Source organism: Ascidiella aspersa, chromosome 8 (assembly GCF_963924565.1).
Source record: "Ascidiella aspersa chromosome 8, kaAscAspe10.2, whole genome shotgun sequence".
NCBI lineage: Eukaryota > Metazoa > Chordata > Ascidiacea > Phlebobranchia > Ascidiidae > Ascidiella > Ascidiella aspersa.
In genome coordinates this window covers 11002754-11024109 of record NC_139454.1, presented here as the reverse complement: position 1 = coordinate 11024109, position 21356 = coordinate 11002754, and the positions used below count along the sequence as shown (strand labels likewise).

General features: G+C 37.2%; 3 protein-coding genes across 3 annotated transcripts; 1 reads left to right on the top strand and 2 right to left on the bottom strand.

The window, feature by feature from the left end:
* Positions 1 to 2310: 2310 nt before the first annotated feature.
* On the bottom strand, positions 2311 to 5309 carry LOC146136079 (CCR4-NOT transcription complex subunit 3-like). The gene has a single exon (XM_083395156.1). The coding sequence runs from the start codon at positions 5277 to 5279 to the stop codon at positions 3075 to 3077; it is 2205 nt and encodes a 734-aa protein (XP_083251282.1). The 5' UTR covers positions 5280 to 5309; the 3' UTR covers positions 2311 to 3074.
* A 4952-nt stretch (positions 5310 to 10261) lies between these two features.
* On the top strand, positions 10262 to 12133 carry LOC146136078 (uncharacterized). The gene has a single exon (XM_083395338.1). The coding sequence runs from the start codon at positions 10385 to 10387 to the stop codon at positions 11363 to 11365; it is 981 nt and encodes a 326-aa protein (XP_083251464.1). The 5' UTR covers positions 10262 to 10384; the 3' UTR covers positions 11366 to 12133.
* On the bottom strand, positions 11600 to 19112 carry LOC146136077 (checkpoint protein HUS1-like). The gene is made up of 7 exons (XM_083395339.1): positions 18972 to 19112; positions 16969 to 17096; positions 16477 to 16653; positions 15963 to 16100; positions 15444 to 15559; positions 13891 to 14057; positions 11600 to 11754 (listed from the first exon to the last, which is right to left on the bottom strand). Exons 1-7 carry the CDS (start codon positions 19021 to 19023, stop codon positions 11669 to 11671), a joined length of 864 nt encoding a protein of 287 aa, XP_083251465.1. The 5' UTR covers positions 19024 to 19112; the 3' UTR covers positions 11600 to 11668.
* Positions 19113 to 21356: the final 2244 nt, after the last annotated feature.

Genomic DNA, 21356 nt, shown 5'->3' with positions numbered 1-21356 from the left:
AAAAAAAACTAAATAATGAAGTAGAGCTCGCTCACCACTAAGAATTGCTTGGCGCCTCCCTAGGGGGGCGCCTAGGGAGGCGCCAAGCAACTATTTGGTTACATTTTAATTGCCACATCATTTTTTATAATGATCAGCTAGACCTGCGGTTCTCAACCGCCGGTCCGCGTCAACTTTTCTGCCAGTCCGACAAATATATTACAATTTTATATCTCAATTGCAAAATGCAAGATGTTAAAAGCTTGTTCACCAAATTAAGAACTTCGCCAGTTCCGCAATTTACAGCATTGTGACGTAACATAAGGTTAATTGTCTACTTTGGACTTACCGTACGTTACAATGCGCAGTGTTGTGCCCAACTGTTTCTAAGTAGGCTACACGTCGTTAAAGTCTTGTACTTTAAGATAGCTGTATGTGAAAAGCTTTCGTATACCACGTACGATATAAGAAAGACAGCAGAAATTGCTAATTTAATTGAAGTTTCCAGTCTTTGCTTTTAAGCTCCATACTTTTGCCGTAATTACATTTTGGGTTGATTTTGATTTTTAAAGGTCCACCGGTCCGCAAAATTTGTTTTGAAATTTCACCGGTCCGTAAGCTAAAAAAGGTTGAGAACCACTGAGCTAGACCACTAGACCAGTTTTTCTTAAACAGGTGAATGGTTCACCCCAAGGTGAGTAAAACTTTTGCAGGGGTGAACCAACCAAAAGGGGTGATTACCGGTGAATCGTTAGAAATGGATTATAGCTTTGCGATTAGGGCGGATGTTCCGGGTGCTGTTATATAGACAATATAGATTTATCATACCATGAGACAAGGGTGAATGAAATCTGGAGATAGATGCTAGGGGTGAACAAAACTAAAAATATTTAAGAAGCACTGGGCTAAACTAAAAAAGTTTAAGAAGCAACTGGTGAAATGTCAGAAAATCCGGTTGCTGAAAGGGAATCTGTGACATCACCATAAATATCATCATGTTTGGTTTTATGACGGAAAGCCAAACTCAAATGCTGCAAATGTCATACAATTACAGAAATCAGTTGTCTTAATCAGGAGCGAGATAAGGCTGAAAAATCTTGCCTGCGGTTAAGGTGCCCATTATTTTATTAAAGGCTAATGTCGAACACCTCCTTAAGTTTACTGATTCGAGCAATACAATTTTGACTAGTTGGGTTCATGATGTGGCAGCACATTTAAGGGGTTCATCGAATATGATTTTAAAAAGATGGCCCATGGGCCAAAAATGTTAAGAATCGCTGATCTAGCCTATCTAGGAACATTAGTCTGTAAAACCTACAGAAGTCCAGGGGGCGCGGTTATTTTTTTTATAAACCCTGGATTTATAATAAGACAAGTGCAATAACGACAGGGGTTTCGTTCGGTATTTGTTCTGCATAAAAATGCATTACGATAGTGTAAACTACAATGGAAAAAACACGCAAAATTATCCGGTTTGATAGTGTACAGTGTGTTTAAGGCTACTGGGTTGACTTTTTTTAGTTTTGCTTGGTGGAAAGATGAGAGTAACTAAACCCTCAGGTCCTAAACTTTAGTCCGTTCAAGTCGAGGACCTGAGGTATAAATACATTTGAGAGACGAAAAATTTAACGCGTGTGTCTCAAGTTTAAGTTGACGGTTCACAGAACTTTTCTTTTAAATTTTGTTTGATTCAGAATAATACAAACATCTCCAACTCCACATTTTAGAAGTTTTAGAGTAAGATTTGTTGTGTCATTCACTTCTTGTTTATCACGCATTCAATGTTTACCCAAGCTGCTAAGAATAACAACACAGTACAAATCCAGCTTCGAGAAAGGTAATTGTTATAAAGTTATAGGTGTTGTTGAGTTACTCACCTAGGATATTGCTAAGAGCCGGAGTCGCAAGCAGGTTATTTTCAAACCAAAAATTAAAGTTCAAGTTACCAATTGCTCGAAACACGTACTATTTCATGGCATTGAGTTGGAAAGTAAATATAACGTCAATAAGGTTACTGCCACCGAGTAACTAACTAGTAAAACTAAACAAACTTGATGTTGAACAACACTAAAGTTAAAACACATAAAACTAATCATATAACAAAAAATAATTTCCTAAAGACTTTCGAAAATTGACATTTAACGATTTTTCTTTGTGAACTTTTGTCTAAATGCACGGCCCTATGCAGAACAAATACCAAACGCCGTTATTTTCAAACCATAATTATTTCATTGTCAAAAAACGACCTTATTTTTGGTATGAGTTGCGCTACAACGCGTCGGCCTGGACTTTCAGCGCCGACTTAAGAACGAAAAGGCACACGAAGGCGGGTCAGGTGTCCGCTCTTTTATTTTTCGACGTCACGTGTTCGGGAAAAAATAAAGACGCCAAAGAGAGAAGAGAGTGAGGGGCGGAAAACTCTCTGTTATCGCGACTTGGCAGGAGTGGCGAATTTCATTCGTGAAAGCCCGTCCGCTCTGCGGTGGGTGTCTAGGGGCAACGATTAATCGGGATTCGAAAACGTTGAAAAGTCACACGTCGACCGAGACTGATGATGACGAGCCAAGTTTAGCGGTTGTTGCTGTTTTTTTGAGAAAAATACTAAACGAAGTAGCGCGTGATAAGTGTGAAGTGGCTTGGGTGAAAACGCCATAGAAAAACGAAGTGCACGAATACTAACTTGGTTCCTGTGCGCACGTAGAGGAAACAAATGACATCTAGTGCGAAACAGAACGGAGGCGGCGGCGCAAAAATTTAGCAAAGACAAACTATGGAAGTTGCGCCACACGCGAGCTTAAAGGTGGTGCTAACATATTTGTAAAAACTACCGAGAGGTAAAGTTGGTGATTATCGGTTGTAGGGGGCGCCGGTGTTGTCTTTTTAAGTCTTGCAGTCGGAAAGGGCGACAGGTAAAAAAGTATAGTTTTGTTTTTTAGGAAAAACACAGTAGCCGCCGTGAATTTTTTTGGGGAGCTTTTAAACAGCGGTCGAGTGATTATGGTCGATCCAACGAGGGTGGGGGTGAAAGAGGGAGGAGCGGGTAACATTGCACAGAGAAATTGGAATGTCAACTCGACCGCCTTCGACGTGCCCATCTACTGCAGCTCGCGATCCTCTAGATAACGGTACTCGAAAGTGAAGCCTTCCTTCTTGCGCTGGCCCCACTTCTCGTAGTCGAAGTAGATGTAGGTGCCCTGTTCGTACTCGTCCGTGATCGTTTTCGGCTCCTCGTGCCGTTGGAACCACATCATGTACTTGGTGTGGAAGCGCCACGACTGCTTCTTGAGCGCTTTGGCCGCCATGTACTGCGCTTTCGTCGCCTCCATATAGTAGAAAATAAAGAAGAGCGTCTCGGTTGAAAGGCGCAGGTAGAAGTCGATCGTGTCGTGATGCGGAAGCGGCGACTGGTGGTAGTAGGGCGGCGTTGGGCACGGGTTGCGCGGCAAGTAGTGCCGCAATCTTTCCGCGTCTGACGGGTGCGGCATGTGGCGGTAGCAGGCCTCCAGCATGGCCTGCTGGTAGTGGTTATCCTTGGTGAGGGCAATTGGCCCGAGCGGTGCCACGCCGAGTAGAGGCTGAATTCTCGCCTCACCACCTCCCATCGCGATCTGGTTGTTCTGCTGAGGCGGTATCAGCGAGCTCAGGTCTTGGCGGACCGAAACGGGCGTCAGCGCATCAGGCAGAGAAAACACGGATGAACTGACCTCCTGCTGCTGCTGCTGCTCCAGGCCGGCGTTCTGTAGCGCCTGCTCTGCCATTATTTTAAGGCTGTTTAAGCCGCCCAACATGGGAAGCTGGCCGTTGGAGAGCCCGCTGCCGATCGGTGGCGTGTAAGCGGAAGTGGGCGGCGTGAAGGTGGAGGCCGCTGGTGTCGGCGTCGGAGCAGTCGAGAAGACCGAACTTTCGGACGACGTCTCGGAAGAGCTTGGAAGGGAGGTGGGTGAGAGCGACGTGACTTCGCCGTTCGTCGCCGCCGTTGACACTGTTGCGGTGGACACAGTCAAGGAAGCGACGCTGGAGACGATGCTGTTGACGGCGCTCTGAATGTCCGCGCTACTGCCCTCGGTCACCACACTGGAGTGGTTGTTGTTGGCGTGCCAGTTGGACGTAAGGTCGCTGGGACGTTGCGGGTTGGTCTTCTTTGTGGGCGACGGCGATTCCGAGGTCGAACTGCTCCGCGATGAGGTCACGTGGGTTTGCGCCACGTGATTAGAGGTGGCCGATTGCATCCCGGTCGCCGCGGCAGCAGCTGCAGCGTAGGGTTGGGTGTGGACAGGAGGTGGGTGTGCGCTTTTCGGGCCTTTTGGAGCGGGGGGTTGAGTGGCAGTGGGGCCTGAAAACGAGGGTAAGCGAGAGGAAGCGGATCGTTGATGACCGCTGCCGTTTGGTTTTCGGGGGGAAACCAAATCATCTGATTTGTTCCGTTTCCTATCTTCGTCCTTGTTGCTAGACGTGGTTGAATGATTGGTGACGTTCAAGGGCGACGTGGACAGATCTGGTGTTTTCAGAACTTCGTCATCGTGAGCGTTGGAGTTGGTCGTGCTGCTGTTCAGCTTGGAATCAATGGGAGAAGCGGGGGTCGCAATCGTGTTGGCAATCGATTCATCTAAACCCATGTCTTCGTAGATGAATTCGTTGTCCTCGTAATCGGGGTCTTGGCAAGCTTCAAGATAGTACTCAATGTCATCCCTGATGACGTTGATCTTATCACACTCGATGGATTCATTATCCAGCATCCGCATAAGGGTTTCAAGGTTCTTTATGTGAAAGCGATGTTTCGTTAGAAAAGACTTGAGCTCTTCGATTCGGTCCTGCTTGTCGCGGTCAATCTTTTTCTTCCGACAGTGCGAATTCATGGATTCGATTTCACTCTCAAACATATCAACTTGCTGGTTTATCGACTCTATTGACCCCTGAAGCCATTGCCTTGTCTCATCTTTTTTTATCTGAGCTGGATCAACCTTTTGTGCCAGCACTAGGCCCTCTTTAGAGTATGCTTTTGTTTTAGTTTCCCTTTCCACAACTTTAAACCTTTCCATTTGGGTTTCAATTAGCTTTCTATTATCAAGCAGCACTTTCTTATCCTTGATTTCGTTGGAAGCAGCCCAGGTTTTAATCTGGTCTCGTAATCGCTGGAGCTTCTTAATTTCTTTCTTAAGGTCACTCTCGTACTTGTCTTTCTGGTTGGTATTGTTGGCATTGTAAAGTTTTTTCCAAATGTCCTCAAAGGTTTCGACACCTTCAGTGACCTTCTTGAAACACCGGTCCATCTCACCTTGCAGTTTTCGTTTATCAGCCATTGCCCTACAAACATGTGTGCGGCCTTATAAGCAAACTGTAAGAAAACAAAAACGGTAATTTTTGGAAAAGCGTTATGAATACAGATACATATACAATTTTCTGACATTACATTATCCAACAGCACACATTAACTAGGTCTCTTAAATATATAAATTTCTCTCATGTAAAATAAAATTCAGCTAACAGCAGGCCAGGGCAACTCAAAATATATGTCCACCATACTTGTGTTGATATTACCACAATATCACATTCAAAATATTCAATGGCATATGGTTGAATAAAATTATCGACATGTTAAGTATCTTTTTGTTGAGAACATGCAATACACCAAGGAATAGCACATTTTTCCAGGACAATTATAAAGAAAAAACGTTGACTGTATGTTGAATAGCCCTGACTGACAGATACTATGCATACGTCTGATATGAATTTTCATTCAAGAATTATATCAAACATATTCATATCAAGATGTCAAATATTTTCCCTACAACAAGCTAGTCAATGACTTTACCAGCAAAAAGTGACTTGTAGTACTGTTCCCAGTGAATTGCACGTATCATTTTTTATTTGTACTTCAACCAAGCAACATAATTAGCAGACAATAACATAATGCAATAAAATGGACTTCGATGATGTACACTAGCGAAAACACATAAATACATTTCATGTGTTGCCCCCTTAAATTTTTTTGGGCACAAATTTTCAGATCCCAACTGTCTTCTGAAGCCCATACATAACTAATTTATGCATGGATATTTAAATATAAAACATTTTGTACTCAATAGTACACCAAAAGCCATTGCAGACTCACCGAATCTGTTGATCAAAGATGCAAGCAGGGCAGGCTAGAAAAACAACTAGCCTGCAGTGAGGTTCGAACTCACGACCTCCAGTCAAGCCGGGAGCATTGCTCTACCAACTGAGCAACACAGGCCCATAGAGGAGAAACAACTATACGCTAATGCTTGCTTAATCTGACAGTACAAGCAACTTCCTATTAAAGGGGTTCCACAGTACCATGTTATTTATTCAATGAACCATGCACACATACATGTGTGTTAACAACTGAGAGCTAGCAACACTATATTTTTTTATATTTGACCATTGTTTCCCAAGGGGGTTGCCGTGTGCTATTGGTTTAACAATAAATTTCCAAGAAAAAACTAACAACATAACTACCAAATTAGCAGTGGATTGAGCAACTGTCAGTTTAACAATTGCTACATTGAACAAGTTGTGTTTATGACATCCCAATTCCCAAATAAATACCATTTGAAATGAAAGGCTGAACCATAGCTCCAGCCAGCCAGTACCTCTATGTTGAATATCTGCTATTAAACCAACAAAGACCCATTTTGAAACACTCAATGAAACATATACAATTCAATTCTGGTTACATTTTCCCCACCATTCAGAAAAATTAGATTATTATCTAAAATATGGATCTAAATTCTATTAAATATAATTTTAATCCATATTAAAAAAAACTATGACAATTTTTATTCTTTTGCTTAAGTTACTTTTAAAGTTTACAAGATGACAATTTTTGATATTCACAGCATAGGTGCTCGTTACAATTTTCGGCGTTTTGATAAACAAGAAATGAAGCAAATCAAGTTTAAACCCTTACTTCTAGTAACTTGTGCATGATTTCGCCGTAAATCTTAAGATTCTTGCCAAATTTTGACACAATATGCCGAGAAAGGTAAACATTTTGCCAAATTGCATACAATTGTTATCCAGTTTATGGTTATAAGTAGGGCGAATATCTTGACTTGTCAACAAAGAGGCAAAATTTTGTCAACATTTACATGTTTCAAGTAAAAATCAGTTACACAAAATGCAGTTACAAAATAAAAAAAACTGTAGTGGGCTTTGGAAAAATTTAGTTTAGTTAAAATTTTACCAAATATATACAGCTTTTAACCACAACCAACAACATTTTAATAAGAGCAATACATGGTTTATATGCAATATAGGAGGAATTAACAATGTAGGCCTATTTTATCATATTAGGTTCAGGCCAAACTTCATTTCTACTTCAAATAGTTGTGCATCTTTGATTTGGACAAATGTATTAACAATATATGCTGTCTTTTTTCTGTGTTAATTTCAATTATTCTATATCCAAATTCAATAATGTGCTAGGTCAGTGCTTTTCAACCCGTTGGATGGTACACACTTGTGCGGATGAACAAATTGCAATGCGGATAACAAACGTTACGGATAAAAATGGTGCATATTATTATTTTCATTACATACATTTTTCATTATGTGTAATACAGTAATCAAATAACCTAATGCGCCCACTTATGCATTACAAGTACAGTAATAGTCTCTCATTGGTTCATTACAGCTTAGCTATCTACTTTATATCGGTTAAGGCCCGGTTTTAATACACAAAACCATTGTTAGTTCACAAATAAGGAAAACTAAAGGTTACACACTTACTGTGTGTATTCTGTGCGGTTGAAAATTTTTCGAAATAACGAAGTGAGAATGGTTCTTTTAAAGGTTGAAAAGCACTGTGCTAAACGAAAAATCTGGAGTTGCCCAGGTTAAAAAAGGTTTTTGCCAGTTAAATAATACGCCATCCTAAATTAGATTTTTATAGATTTCTTGTGTTACTGGCATTGTACTGGCGATGTAGTATTATGTTCGCTATTATTAAGTGCAATAAACTGTTAAACCTACCTGAATTTTGCGTGGTTAAACTAAATAAAACAATCCATGAAGGTGCGGTCTCTTATTCACTATTGCATAATGTTGTACAATGGCTAAGTAAGATGAAAGCTTCATGTTAAAGATCAGGGTGGTCCAGTTTTGTGCCACAAAATGTTGTTTGTTTTAAACTTATACTTTGCAGGAAACATCATTTTACAAACAAAAACTTTACAGAAAATGATTTACTTAAAAAATAAATCTTGTTTTAAGCTAATAGTTTTTTTTTTGATAGATTACTTTTTCTATTGTTTTAAAACATTGCAATCTTTAAAATTAAACGCCAGGTTAAAATTTGGCAGTACAACAATAAAATAAAAAAACAGGATACTTTTTTAAACCAATCATCAAAATTGGAAACTGAAAGAATAAATAAAATAATTCTTGACCCACCCATACCCAAACACTAACCCAAATATTGTGGTTTGATTTAATACATATCTAAACGCTGCCCTAAGGCATAAGCACAAACTCAATGGGAATAAAATATTTTTTGTCCAGTGGTGTATAGCATTCCTAAAATTATTTGGGTTTGGGTGCAAGTTTGGGTTTGGGTGGGTTAAATATTATTATAATATGTATTCTCCTGTGTTTATTTCTTCCCAAGCAATTTCAATTTTGACAACTTGTTTTGTAACCGTCAAAAAAGTGGCAGGATTCTAGACCAGTTTCTAACTTTTTGATAAACAATAATTTTGGATTCACAATGCATTGTTATTCCGGATTATTTTCTGACAGATAAAAAATCAGAATAAATGATTAGTATAGCTTTATGCGGTAATTATTATCTTAAACACAAAAAAATCTTAGTTGTACTACAACAGAGGTTGGGAAACTTTAGCTGAGAGAGCCATAAAAGCTGAATACTTAGGTTTACATTTCCATGAGGGCCATATGTATTATTGTTCAACATCTAGTTTATGTTGATAAAAATAGTGATTTGAATAAGATTGTTTATTTTATTTCTACATATTAGATGCAAAAAATGATTTGGCAAAGTTTCCAAACCTTCAATTATTGTCTGTCATGGTTCAATTAGGTCGCAGGGTTATTTTAGATGATTAAGAGATTATGTCAAACCGATTAACAGCCATATGTACAGACAAATAGGGTTCACATGAACCACAAGAAAAATTGCTAATGTTTGGGTCAAGTTGCATTGTGCAGTTTTATTCAAATCATGCTAGAATGATAGCTTAGATGCATCTGCGAACAAGATTCCTTCATCAAAAGAGCCACATGGCATCCACAAAAGAGCCATACGTTCCTGACCACTGTACTACAACATTAGCCAATTTGAGCAGACTGCACAACAATGAAACAAATTTTCCAATTCAATTTTAATGAGTAAAGACTTTTGCAGTCCAGTATTAATATTTGTCAGTAAAAAACGCAGTTTTGCAACATCAAGACAGTTAATTTGTGCACATTAAAGTGAGCGTAATTGCGACATTTAACAGGCAAGAAAAGGATAAAGACATTTTATAATTGTTTCGTAAAAATTCTCTTTAGTTATAGAAATAGCAAAGTAAACCGTAATATTTCTCTGAATCGAAACTTGCTTTTCTCAAACGTAAAATTAACAAAACTAATTTTCTGAAATAAGAAAGACATTTTCACAAAGAGTGGTGCTGATTTTTTCCACGACGCTGCGTGTTTTAATAAGTTGAATTTATCAACGAAAGCAACTTAGCAGTTAGTATTGGGATGTATTTTTGAGAAAAACAAAATAAATAAAATTATCAGAAAGAAACATACAATATAGAAATCGGTCAATACAAATAATTGATTTACGAACTCACATTGTACCGAGTTTTCCGACGAATCGGGTACACATTTTGAAGTTGCTTACTACTGCACAATAACAATAATATAAATTTATAAATGGATTATATCTTAAATAACCGTAATTCAAAAACAAACTTTGGTTGTTTTTAAACTATACTTGTTATGAGGTTATATTGTAGACCTGTATGGTGTCAAATTTCGATCCCACTATTTCCTTATAGTGCAAAATGGACCCTGGCCTAATGATTGGAAGCTACATTAAAAACTTAACAACTCGAAGTTTCGTACATATAATAAGAGCGCAAGGTTAGCTGTTAAATGTTGCTATCGAGAATTTAGATGAAATAAAACAAATATTTTTTTTATATCATCGACTAAAGTCCTAAACGATGCTTCTGGTAATCAACATTGTTTTGCAAACCAGCGTAGGTGTAAGATAAGATTTGTTTGGCTTTCAGTCAACGAGAAAAGAGGGCAGCGTAGTAATTGTATATCTATTGTGCTTGCAGTAGGTTGTTGTGATTTAAAACATTTTTTACTTGTATATTATTACTAGTTATATGATTCCAGTTTATAACTTAACTTTAAAGCAAGAATGTCTGAGGGTCGACCGAAGCGTGCCCGAAAAATCGTGAATTACGGCGACGACCATCTTCACTGGGTTGAAGAAACCCAAATACAAAAGGCACTGCTACGTTCGCTACATGAACGCGAGCAACATAATAAAACAAAGCAGGCTGGTACTGAAGATACAAATGAAACTGAAGAAAACATATCAGGAGATTATAAAAGTAAAGCGCAACTGCATTCCCGGAAAGCCGTACATCGAAAGACAGTTGCAAAACGAAGTCCGTTGAAATCACAAAAAAAGATTAAAGTGGCAAAAAAGACTCAAAGTTTAGCAGAGGAAAACTTTGAGCTTCGTCTTACTAGACTTCAGTCTAAATTACTCGAGGAGCATGGAATGTTTGACCCCAACTTTGGCCCACTGGAGAAAATAAAATATAGAAAATTAATAAAAGATACTGACCAACTTTGTCATGTAAATCTGGAGGACATCAATGAAGTTAAACAAAAAAATAGAAAAAACAAATCACCCCGAAAAAAATTATTTTCAAAGGATAACTTTGGGGATACAAGTATAAAACCTAAAGTTGAACAATCCACGGAGACAGACAACACTGTGTTTAGGGTTCGAGCTCAAAGAAAGTTCGCTGCAAATGCTTCACCACCAAGAACAAGAAGTGCTAGCCCAGTGAAAATGCACCGAACAAAACTTGGTGCTACAACTACTGTCATGCCTAGTGATCGCAAATCAGCCAAGGCAGCAAAAAGACATACAGATGTACATGAAAAACCTTTAGGTGCTTCTTCGAATGATGAAGAAAAGTCATCAGGATCTAGTTTATCAGGTATAGAAGCAGGTGCCTCGAAAGATCCAAGTAAAAAAAAGAATCCTATCACTGCATCTGTGTTTAATAGCATGCCAAAAGCAGACAAGTTTTTGTCCTATCTATGTTACAGAAATACTAGCGCTTCCTTTGAGTTGGCAGAGGAAAACCCAGAAAAACTGTAAGGCACCATACATTTTGTTTCCCTATGTAATTCAAGTTTTTGTTTGACTATTTGAATTTACCATTGTTATAAATGCTGATGTGATTTTTTGTCTTTCATTGTTTTACTGTTCATAACATTCTGTTTTAAACAGGTTCTTTCTTTTTTGTTTATCATGTTGTTCCTTTCATCTCAATTACCAGTCATCTAAACCTTTTAGGGATTGTTTTTTCTTTCATTAAACAAAGCATTCAGTGCTAAACAAAAATAATTCAGTTTATTAAAATCAAAGGAAATGACACAACATTAAACTTAAGTAGTTAGCTCACATTGCAATTGTTGGAATAAAGTACTGCAATGAAAGGTCATCATGAACAAGAAAAAAGTGTAGTGCTGCTTCATGGATAATATCTGAAAAACAGTTAAATCCACTTGTAATTATACAATTATACATGTGCATTGTGTATATTAAACTAGGATCAGTCACTTGAACTTGAATTTAAATGCAAACTGATTTGCCATACTAGGATTGGTGTTTCAACTGGACGTACAACAGATAGTAAACACTGACAATTAGTAGCCTAAGATTTGTTGTATTATTTTCAAAACAATCTTTGAAACATAACATTTTTCTACAGAACGTGTATTTAACACTACAGTTCACATGTGTTAAAAAAAAATCATTCCATAGTATATGACCACTTTCTTGTTAGTTCCACCGTGTCCTGTCAACGAGTAGTAAACTAAAAAAACTTTAGCAGTTAAAATAACTTGTTTAAGTAATCACAAGACGATGGATTTGCGATGTTTAAGTAAGAAAAGTGTAGTAAGAAGGTTAACTCGGCTTAAAGTCCAAAAAGTGCCATAAATGATATACATGATACAACAAAGATAACAAAAAGTTGTGCGCTAAGGCTTCTGTAGCATCTACAAGTAAGTTGTTAAGTCCCCAACTGTCAATATTTTAATAAACTTTAACAAAAAGTAGTTTATATAGCTCCCCATTAGTGTTTGTTTAAAAGTTAGCAAAAATGATAAACTACCAGGTGTGGTTACATGGTTACAATTAGGGATGTCCGGTTATATTGGATCAGAGCCGATAACCTATGCCAAGTGGCAGTATTGGTACTCGTCCGGTGCTGTTTGAATACCAATTTATCATTGGTAGTTTAGCCACGATTCGCCATCCAATTCAGCAATTTCTATCTTGAAAGATAAACTCCTAAATAAAATAGCTAACAACACAAATAAGTAATTGGACCACTGATTGAATTTAAACTTTTTAAAACTAAAAGCAAATTTGGGCCTTAAGAGCTGTATAAATTTATCTTTGACCGAGTAGTTTAATCTATTTGATTAGTGTAACAATTCGAAAGACGTCATTGGTATCGGAACGCGATACTTTTTTTTATAAATTATCGAGTATCGGATTAAAATGTTTAGTATCGGATATCCCTAGTTACAACGCAAATAAAACACCCTTAATAAACTTATAAACAAATACACTTATAGTGGACATATTATTTTAAAGAGAGGCGTACAATTACCCGCGTCCTGACGGAAAAATAACCTGCCATAGAATAGTGTGGCGTTAATTGAAATTATTTATTATTTACTGGCTGTATTGTAAACCGGAAATAACATGATATAAATTTTACGGACTATACACGGCAGAGCAACAAATATCACCCTTATGTGTTACAATATTCAGGTTTTTTTGTATTAGTACTCACAATACCAGTCGTCAAAAATGGCGCTACGGCGTCCGCGAATTTACGTTCTATACCTAAATGCTTCTCACCAATGGCTTATTTGCGTTTATATTAGGGCGTCAATGGAGTTCTTGATAATCGGTCTCGATTGTCAACCGAACTAGTAAATATGTAGTTATTTTTGTTATGTCATGTCTAATTGCTCTTAATTTGTTTTTGTGGTTACACGAGCATGAAATCGTGGTTTACGCAATAATTAGCCTTCGGTATTCGGCTGTTGAGATATTTGTCCCAGATCAACAAAATGAATCTAATAGGTTTGATTAAAACAACCTATTTATTAAGGTTATGGCAACAGCCTAATATAAGATTTAACTTATCCGCATAAGATAATAGCGAATATTCATAATCGAATATAAAACATTTTTGTTGACTTACAGATGTATAACCGCAAGCCGTATACGTTATAAGATAATTACTGTGACACACAATTAATGAACAACTTTAACGATGTTACGTATAATGGCGCAATTTAAATTCCAAAGGGTGGTTTTGGGCCTTTCCATATCAACATGATAAGAAAGACCATTTTTGACTAATGTTAGAAATTACGTATAACGAGTAAAACCTGTTGGCGGTCCGATTACTGTTCGCAATACTGCATTTCTAACACACTTTTGTGGTAGTAGCCTCCTTTTGTTTGCCGACTTAAAAAAAAATATGAAGGACTTTGGTGGAGAAATGTAACCGTTTTAGTAGTGACCATGTGGGAATACCGCATGTGACGGTTCGTACATTACCGTTAAACCTTATCAGTCTTGACGTAAATACTTACTGCAAATGACCTTGTCGGGATTAATTTGTTGCCCAGCTAAAAACTGCGAAAATTTTCTGATATCAACCCTTGCCGAAGCAAATTCGTCCGGTGGCCAATTCTTGGACTGAGTTGTTTCAGCGTCAATGTCATCGGCATTACAAGGAGGAACTTCCAAATGTTGGAATCTAAATAGAACGCAATAAAGGGTTATGATTTTATGAATAATAAAAATAGGTGCAGCAGTATTTTGCGTTATAATATATACCCCAGCGTTGCGTTAATACCGACTTATAAGTTATAACAAATGCACAGTAATGCAAAACTAAAACTAAATTGAGACTTTATTATTATGGGATTTTGTTCCGTATGGTATTTTTTGGTAAGGTCTTTAAAAGTTATTGTTCAGCATTTTTCCCGCGATGGTTAAGATAAGTGCGAACAACTTGAAAGTTTAATTAAATTATAATAGCGATTAGTTAGCATATCAATTTAATATAAGAGAGAGTTTCACATTTAGGATTGTATAACGTTTTATTTTATTACTTTTAACGATATTAATATTTATTTATTTATCTACCTTAATTCACTTAATATAGGTTTGTAGCTTAAAAATATATTGTAAAATATGATACAGATTGCGAAAAAGTCCATAAAACAGTTATTCTTATACTGTGAGCCTCGCAATATTTTGAAGTGTGTCGCGAAACTTATATATATAAATAGCCCGCCAAGACATTTTCTGTTTCTCATGCGACCCGCTGTAGTTCTACTGAGCGACCAAACGTCACAGCATGTTTCAGGATTTAGGTATTGTTACGTCACACGAAGCAGTATGTGTGAAATGGCGTATCAAAGTTAGAAAAAAAGAGGTTGACAGTTCTGTCTATTTCAGGCCCAATTGATAAGTTGATGCAGATTTTACCAGAAGAGGTTTTACTCCGACAGAATTATTATCAGCCCCTAAGCTTGACTTACATCGGGATTCGGCAACCAACGCGTGTCAAAGCCAACCTAAAATGACTCGGCGCGCCCGTATTTTATTTTAACCGACAATATTTTCAATTGAAAATGGTTCTGATTAATATAAGAAGAAGCGGTCAAACCCATTAAGATATTCGAAGTTGGCGAAACTTTAATCGTTGTAGTTTCAGGGTGTGCATGGCGCAAATGCATGAATAATTATAAGATTTGCGCAAAGCGCAACGAATGCATTTACGTGGTTAAAATACTTACAAATATAGGGTCTCGTGGCCAGTTTATAAAAAGATTGCAGGCCGGATAGTTTACAGTGGTGGGCTGTATTTTGCGAGCACTTTGGTGTAGATAGATAGATAGATATGTTTATTGTTAGGGAAGTAGATTCCCAGTATATATCTACAGATGCGAACATACAGTTTCCCACGCTGTAAGTTTCGCACATTTATTTTAGTGAGCCTAAACTGTGCAACTGGTATCGTGTATCTTCATTATATTTTGTTCGTGGACATTGCAAATTACAACTAAGCAAATTAGAACTTAAACCCGACTTAACAGCCCAGCTTAGGTAACCGAATTTAAACAAAACCAATTACCGAGTGGTTGCGGATACAAGTTCAGTTTCCACTTTCATGGTCATGTCACCTTCTTGATTTGCCGCAATCGTCAAGTAGGTGCTTAGGTTTTTCAACCTTTCAGCGATGTTTTTTAACTGAGGAAAATATGCAATTTTTTTCTATACAGAAATTTCCCGACAAATCGCTTAAACAACTAGTTAGCCGCTTCGAGGGCATTTAATTCATTATTTCTATATAATAAAAATACTATCACATCCTTTCAGTTAAAACAATATTTAAAAAACACAGATTGCGTCAGTAACATGTCCTAATTTAACGTCATTGATGCGCACAATTACAGTACAACAATTTGTTCTGATTGTATTTTGGCATTAAACTACACTTGACAAGTTTACGAAGATCTTTTTCCAGATCTTTCCTTTTTATCCGTACCCCCAAATCCTTGAAAAATGAAGTGATACATTACTACACTTCTGTCAAACTCTATACACGATAAAAAAAGGATGGGCAGAACTTGATTTCCGGTTTAATCCTTACTGTTTTTAGTGGTGGCATGCATATGCTGATGTGGTAATCAGGCATTAACTGTTCCTCATATTCACACCAAAGGCGCCGGGGAATCACTGAAACAGGAATATCATGTGTGACCAGTCGACAACTACTGCTGAGCGAAGGCTAAAACAATAAACAAAAAAACAAAGTCAGTATTTAAATTAAGAAAAATATATAAGCATCTTAAGCTTTAGAAGCATGACACTTTAAACCTAAAAAGTCAGCAAGGTGTTAAAAACTTAAAATATGCGTTTCACCGAGTGAGTGACATGTTCGGTTTTTGCTGAACAAAAATGGAAAAAAAATGCAACAAATAAGTATTTTTGAACTTTATTTTTAACAGAATGTTTTTGATAAACATATAAACATTTTATATCAGTAATTTACTTACAATTTTACTTGCAAGTAACCTAGACAATATATATATATATATATATATATATATATATATATATATATATATGGTACCACATTTACAATACGTAGAACAAAGACTTGCCAATTCAACTTCGAATGTTAAGCAAGGACTAATCTTGTTTGTGAGTTTAATTTTCAATGATTTTGCATTTTGTGCAGTCTTTAGAGCTCTGCTCATGTTCTCTGCAACCAATTCCATGAATATTTCGTTGTGCTCTTTTGAAGCACCATTCATGTCATACTCATCAAAGAAATTCGCCTAAAGTAAATATATATAGCACTTTTATGAGCACTTATTGTTATTTTGTATTTAATATTTCTTTGTGTTTTTTTATAATATGTCAACTTCTGTCTTTGTGCAATAGGTAAATTACTACTATATTTTGTGTTTTAAACATGATATTGTTTTGATGGAGAGTGCAACAAAATAAAATCCAAATACACCCTATTTTATATATACCGTAGTGAAAATAGTTAGCTTCAATCATATTTACTATTCTAAACAAAAACGTTTTACACGTGTATTTGAAATATGATAAATTAATAATTAAGTAAAACATATTACAAAGCTTACCTGTTTAAGTTCACACCACATGCTAACACCACCATTAGCAACTTGGTCAGGCAAAATAAAGTACATTTTATCACTTGTCAGTCTGAGAGTGCATTTTTTCAAGAGTTTGTTGATTGTGCTGATGACATCTTTTAAAAGAATATAAAGCACATCATTCAAACCAATAAGACTAAACGTACAATAGATCAGTTTCATCAATCTGTAGGGGCTACTAGGGTTGGCTCGTACAATTTTTTCTCACTGTCTATATAATTTGTTTTGTGAAAAGACCTATTTGTATAAATATGCTTGACTAAATAGGCTAATCCTCTGTAGAAAAAAATTGGGATTATAATAAATCAGACATGCGCCAAACATGACTTGACTGAAGGGTACTCAAATGTCCGATGTTACCACAATGCCGGGGTATGTTTGGACATGCTCAAGATTGGAAACTTTCGATTTTGTGAGGGGGAGATGATTTATAAATTTTCCGGCCAAATTTGGGCAGCTTTAATAACGGATTTTACATGAAATGCGCGGCTATGACAGTGACTGGGTGGGAAACTGGAGATTTATCAGGCCTTACTTTCCAATCTACGATATGCTCAGGTCTATCTCATACAACTTGCTTGTGATGTAAAACACATTCCGGTTATAAAGCAAAGTTTACAAACTCATTATTATTAAGCATGTACAGGTTGATCTAACACAGTGGTTCTCAAACTGGGGTCCGCGTCCTTTTGGGGTCCGCTAGACAATTTTCTGGGACCGCGAAGCACCTAACAAAAAATCAAAACGACCCTCCTGAAGAAGAAAACCTCTATGCAAAAAATTCAGGAAACTTACTTTTCCAAAGCAAGCTGATTAGTTGTTCATTCACATTATTGTACACTTTGAGTTAAATTGTCCATTGTGAGGTCATAGTATTGCATTGTGCTAATGAGAGTTACTTTTTTACAGCTTGCTGCATGAGCTGTCACTGTGACGATCACGGTTTTAAAACTGTTTGTGATTGCTTCACACAAAAAAAGTGATTCGTTATCGGTTAACATAGCCGAGCTGATAGCAAAGAGGCAAGTGCACCCATCCCAGGTTGGAAAGTTTGGCCTGCGCTGGGGATAAATCCCCCGCGCAGTAGCACTTTCAGCCGCGGGCACAGCCGCGCATTTTATAGAAAATGTGTTCAGCCGCGCAAATTCGACTCGAGCAAACTTCAGCCGCGCAAACTTCTGTATGAAACTTAACAAGCACAAAAAAAATTGGCGGGCCGTATACTGAAGTTGCATAACATTTTTTAACGCTAGTCTATAAGACGCATATAATATAATGCATCATATAGAATCCCCTGCGAAACCATAAAAACGCACAGTTCGGCGTTTTGGTCACGCATCAGTGGACAACGGTCACATGCATAGTGACGTCAAATTAGGCAACATCGAGTAATATTGCATATTAAATGCTACACTATCCAGCTTTTTAAATATTTACCTGCGCCCGCACACCAAACAGAAATTGCGCAGTGATTCAAGTATTCTATCAACGCTGTAAACCTGTAAGTTTAATATAAATTCGCAATTTACAACTTTCAGTAGCCTGATGGTTTATTTTCAGCCGCACAAGTTCAAGTCGAAATTTTATTTTCAGCCGCGCATTTTTTCAGCTGCAAAACATCCCCCGCGCAATATCCAAAGTTTCCAATCTGGCACCCATCCCATTGATACCAGTAAAAACAAATGTTATTTGGTGTATATTTTTAAGGGACCGTGAGTAATTTGAAAAGTTGCCGAGGGATCGTTGCGCAATTTTTCTAAAAAAGTTTGAGAACCACTGATCTAGCACATGTTGTAACAAGTAAGGGTAATTGAAAACTTACAGCCGATGATACTTGGAAGTAAAAGTCAAATATAATATTTTTTAATATTGCTTATTGTTAAAAAAAAAGGGCCCCAATTTTTATTACTTTCGACTTTGTTGTTCATTGGGTATAAAGAATGTATACAAGTATAATAAACTATACTTACTGGAAAAATGATGAATGCAGTCTATATTGGACACTTTTGCCCTGAAGCGCATTGTATTTGGCAGGTCAACACATTTATCCTCAAAAAGTCGTCAAGACTAATTTTTAATGATGTGAGGTAAGCAATCACTCTATAATTAATAGGCATACATCAAGCAAATAGAGTTTATTAGTTAAAAAAATCTAGGTAATGGAAATTACCGCCAAATAAATATCACAATGGGGAATTCCCTATTGTTTTTTTATATTATAAAAAATATTTATTCTTTGGAGTTTCTTATTGTTATTAGTAAGGATATTGGAATTAGAAAATCCTTAGATTCGAATCCAAATAAATTCTGCCGTTTATACCGGGTAGTTGGAACGGCTATTGTTTTGTCGTTACGCAAGTTTGAATTATATTAGGGCTTGTAGCGATGGCGAATATTTATAGTGCTTGCTTTAAATGAAGTGCGACTTCAGCTTGTTATCGGATTTGTGATAACCATTGCCTTATCAGTAAGTGTAAATCAACTGTTATTTGGCCAGCGACTGACGTGTTATGCCAAACGCAGAGTTCGCAAGTTCCTTAAATACGTTATGATTCATAACGCATTTAACTATGATGCAAAAGTAGTACCGGTAATCTATCGTAAAACGTACTTGCCTTGGATAAAGGTACCTACCTATATACCAATACCATCTTAATTTATCGTAAAACGTATTTGCCTTGGATAAACGTAGGGCCGTAACTACCACCGTGACCACGCATCGCAAGATTTCATTGCAAACTATATGTGGTAAACGCTTAGTTTATATAGTTTGTAAATATTTTATTTAGAACAACCATGTAGGCCTATAATTGTTTTAGGTCTAATCTCCTAGAACCTAGGAGCAGCGCTGTTTTAAACACTTTTGCACATATGTTGTGACCAGTGACGTGCGGTGAGGCACAAATTTTTTCGTCAAGTTTTTCTTTAACAACCAAAAAACGGTTTCGTGTATGAACTGCGTATCGAACACAAATAAATATGCTGGCAAACCGTTTCGAGCAGCAACTGACTGAGTTTTAGCGCAATACTCAAAAATTATTCAGAGAGCAAAAACAAAATCCTCAAAAAGTACAGTAGTAAAACCACATTAATATAGCAAACGTAATAATGACTACATCTTTTATGACGTAACAGTGCACGACATTTGATGGCGTGGCATGCCTGTGATGGACTGGTGTGGTTCTGCTCATAAAACCTACAAAACAAATTATTATTAAGAGTACAATATTTATAGAATTTTGGGGTGGCCATGGCCCTGGCTACGCCTGTGACAGCCACACATCCACTCCTTTTTTTACCAATCTCTTTGAAAGTTGCGTGTTATTTTTTTTGTCCAGTCGTCTAATGCAAAACTTATAAATTTGCAATAGGTCTGCCTTTATTTATGACTTCAACTTTAGAGCTTTACACTACAAGAAGTCAATGTACACGCAATATGCGGGCATTTAAGCTGGACAAAGAAAGGTTTCATAGCGTGGACGTCATAATTGAGGCATGCCTCAAATCAGGGTGGTCCAACTTCTTTTCATCGCGGGCCAAAAGCAAGGTTTATTTTATCTTGCGGGCCAATGTTTTTAAATTGCGATTCTTACGCTTATTGCTGGCAAATTATACATAGTCTATGGCGTATATACTAACTTTACGGAATGTATCAACTAATATAACTTTTGCTTTGCCAGATGTTGGCAGGCTGCCTCCCTTGACTGCACGTCCCTGGTTGTGACCTAAAGGCTTCTATAGCATCATGCTCAGTCTTTGCTTAACTGAATATTATGAAACACGGGCGGCGGGTGCCCTATTGTAACCTGAGAAGCCTCCATTTTGGAATTTTAAAAGGTCGCCAAAAGGGTACTGGTTTTTACATAATTCGCATGTCGCGACATAAATACCATAGTTAGCGCACGTAAGGTTGCGTTTAAGTCTGATAAATCCTTGTGGGGTGTTCAGCATTTTGGAAGTGTTAACCATTGAAATTTTATATTTTCCACATGGACCCGACTTTCTATCCTCAATATTTTGGCTGTTGAATACCAAACGGCGATAATTTGTGAGGATTACTCCGAGTGTTTGCGGGTTTTTATACGTTATAGTTGTTGAAGGTATTAATTTCCTTTCTTTAACCGACAGCTTTAGTATTTTGGGAAACTGAGAGGGCCAAACTGTTATATCCTTTGCTTTTCTTTCTTCTTTTTTCGGTGGACCGAAACGTTCTTTCCAGGTAATAGCCTTCTGGATGATATCATTTACCATATTTTTAGGAAAACCCGAGTTTTTCGCCTTTGAAGCTAGTCTACTGAGACTTTCTAGAAGCTAGTCTACTGAGCTAGTCTAGTGACACATTCATTTTTGAGAGA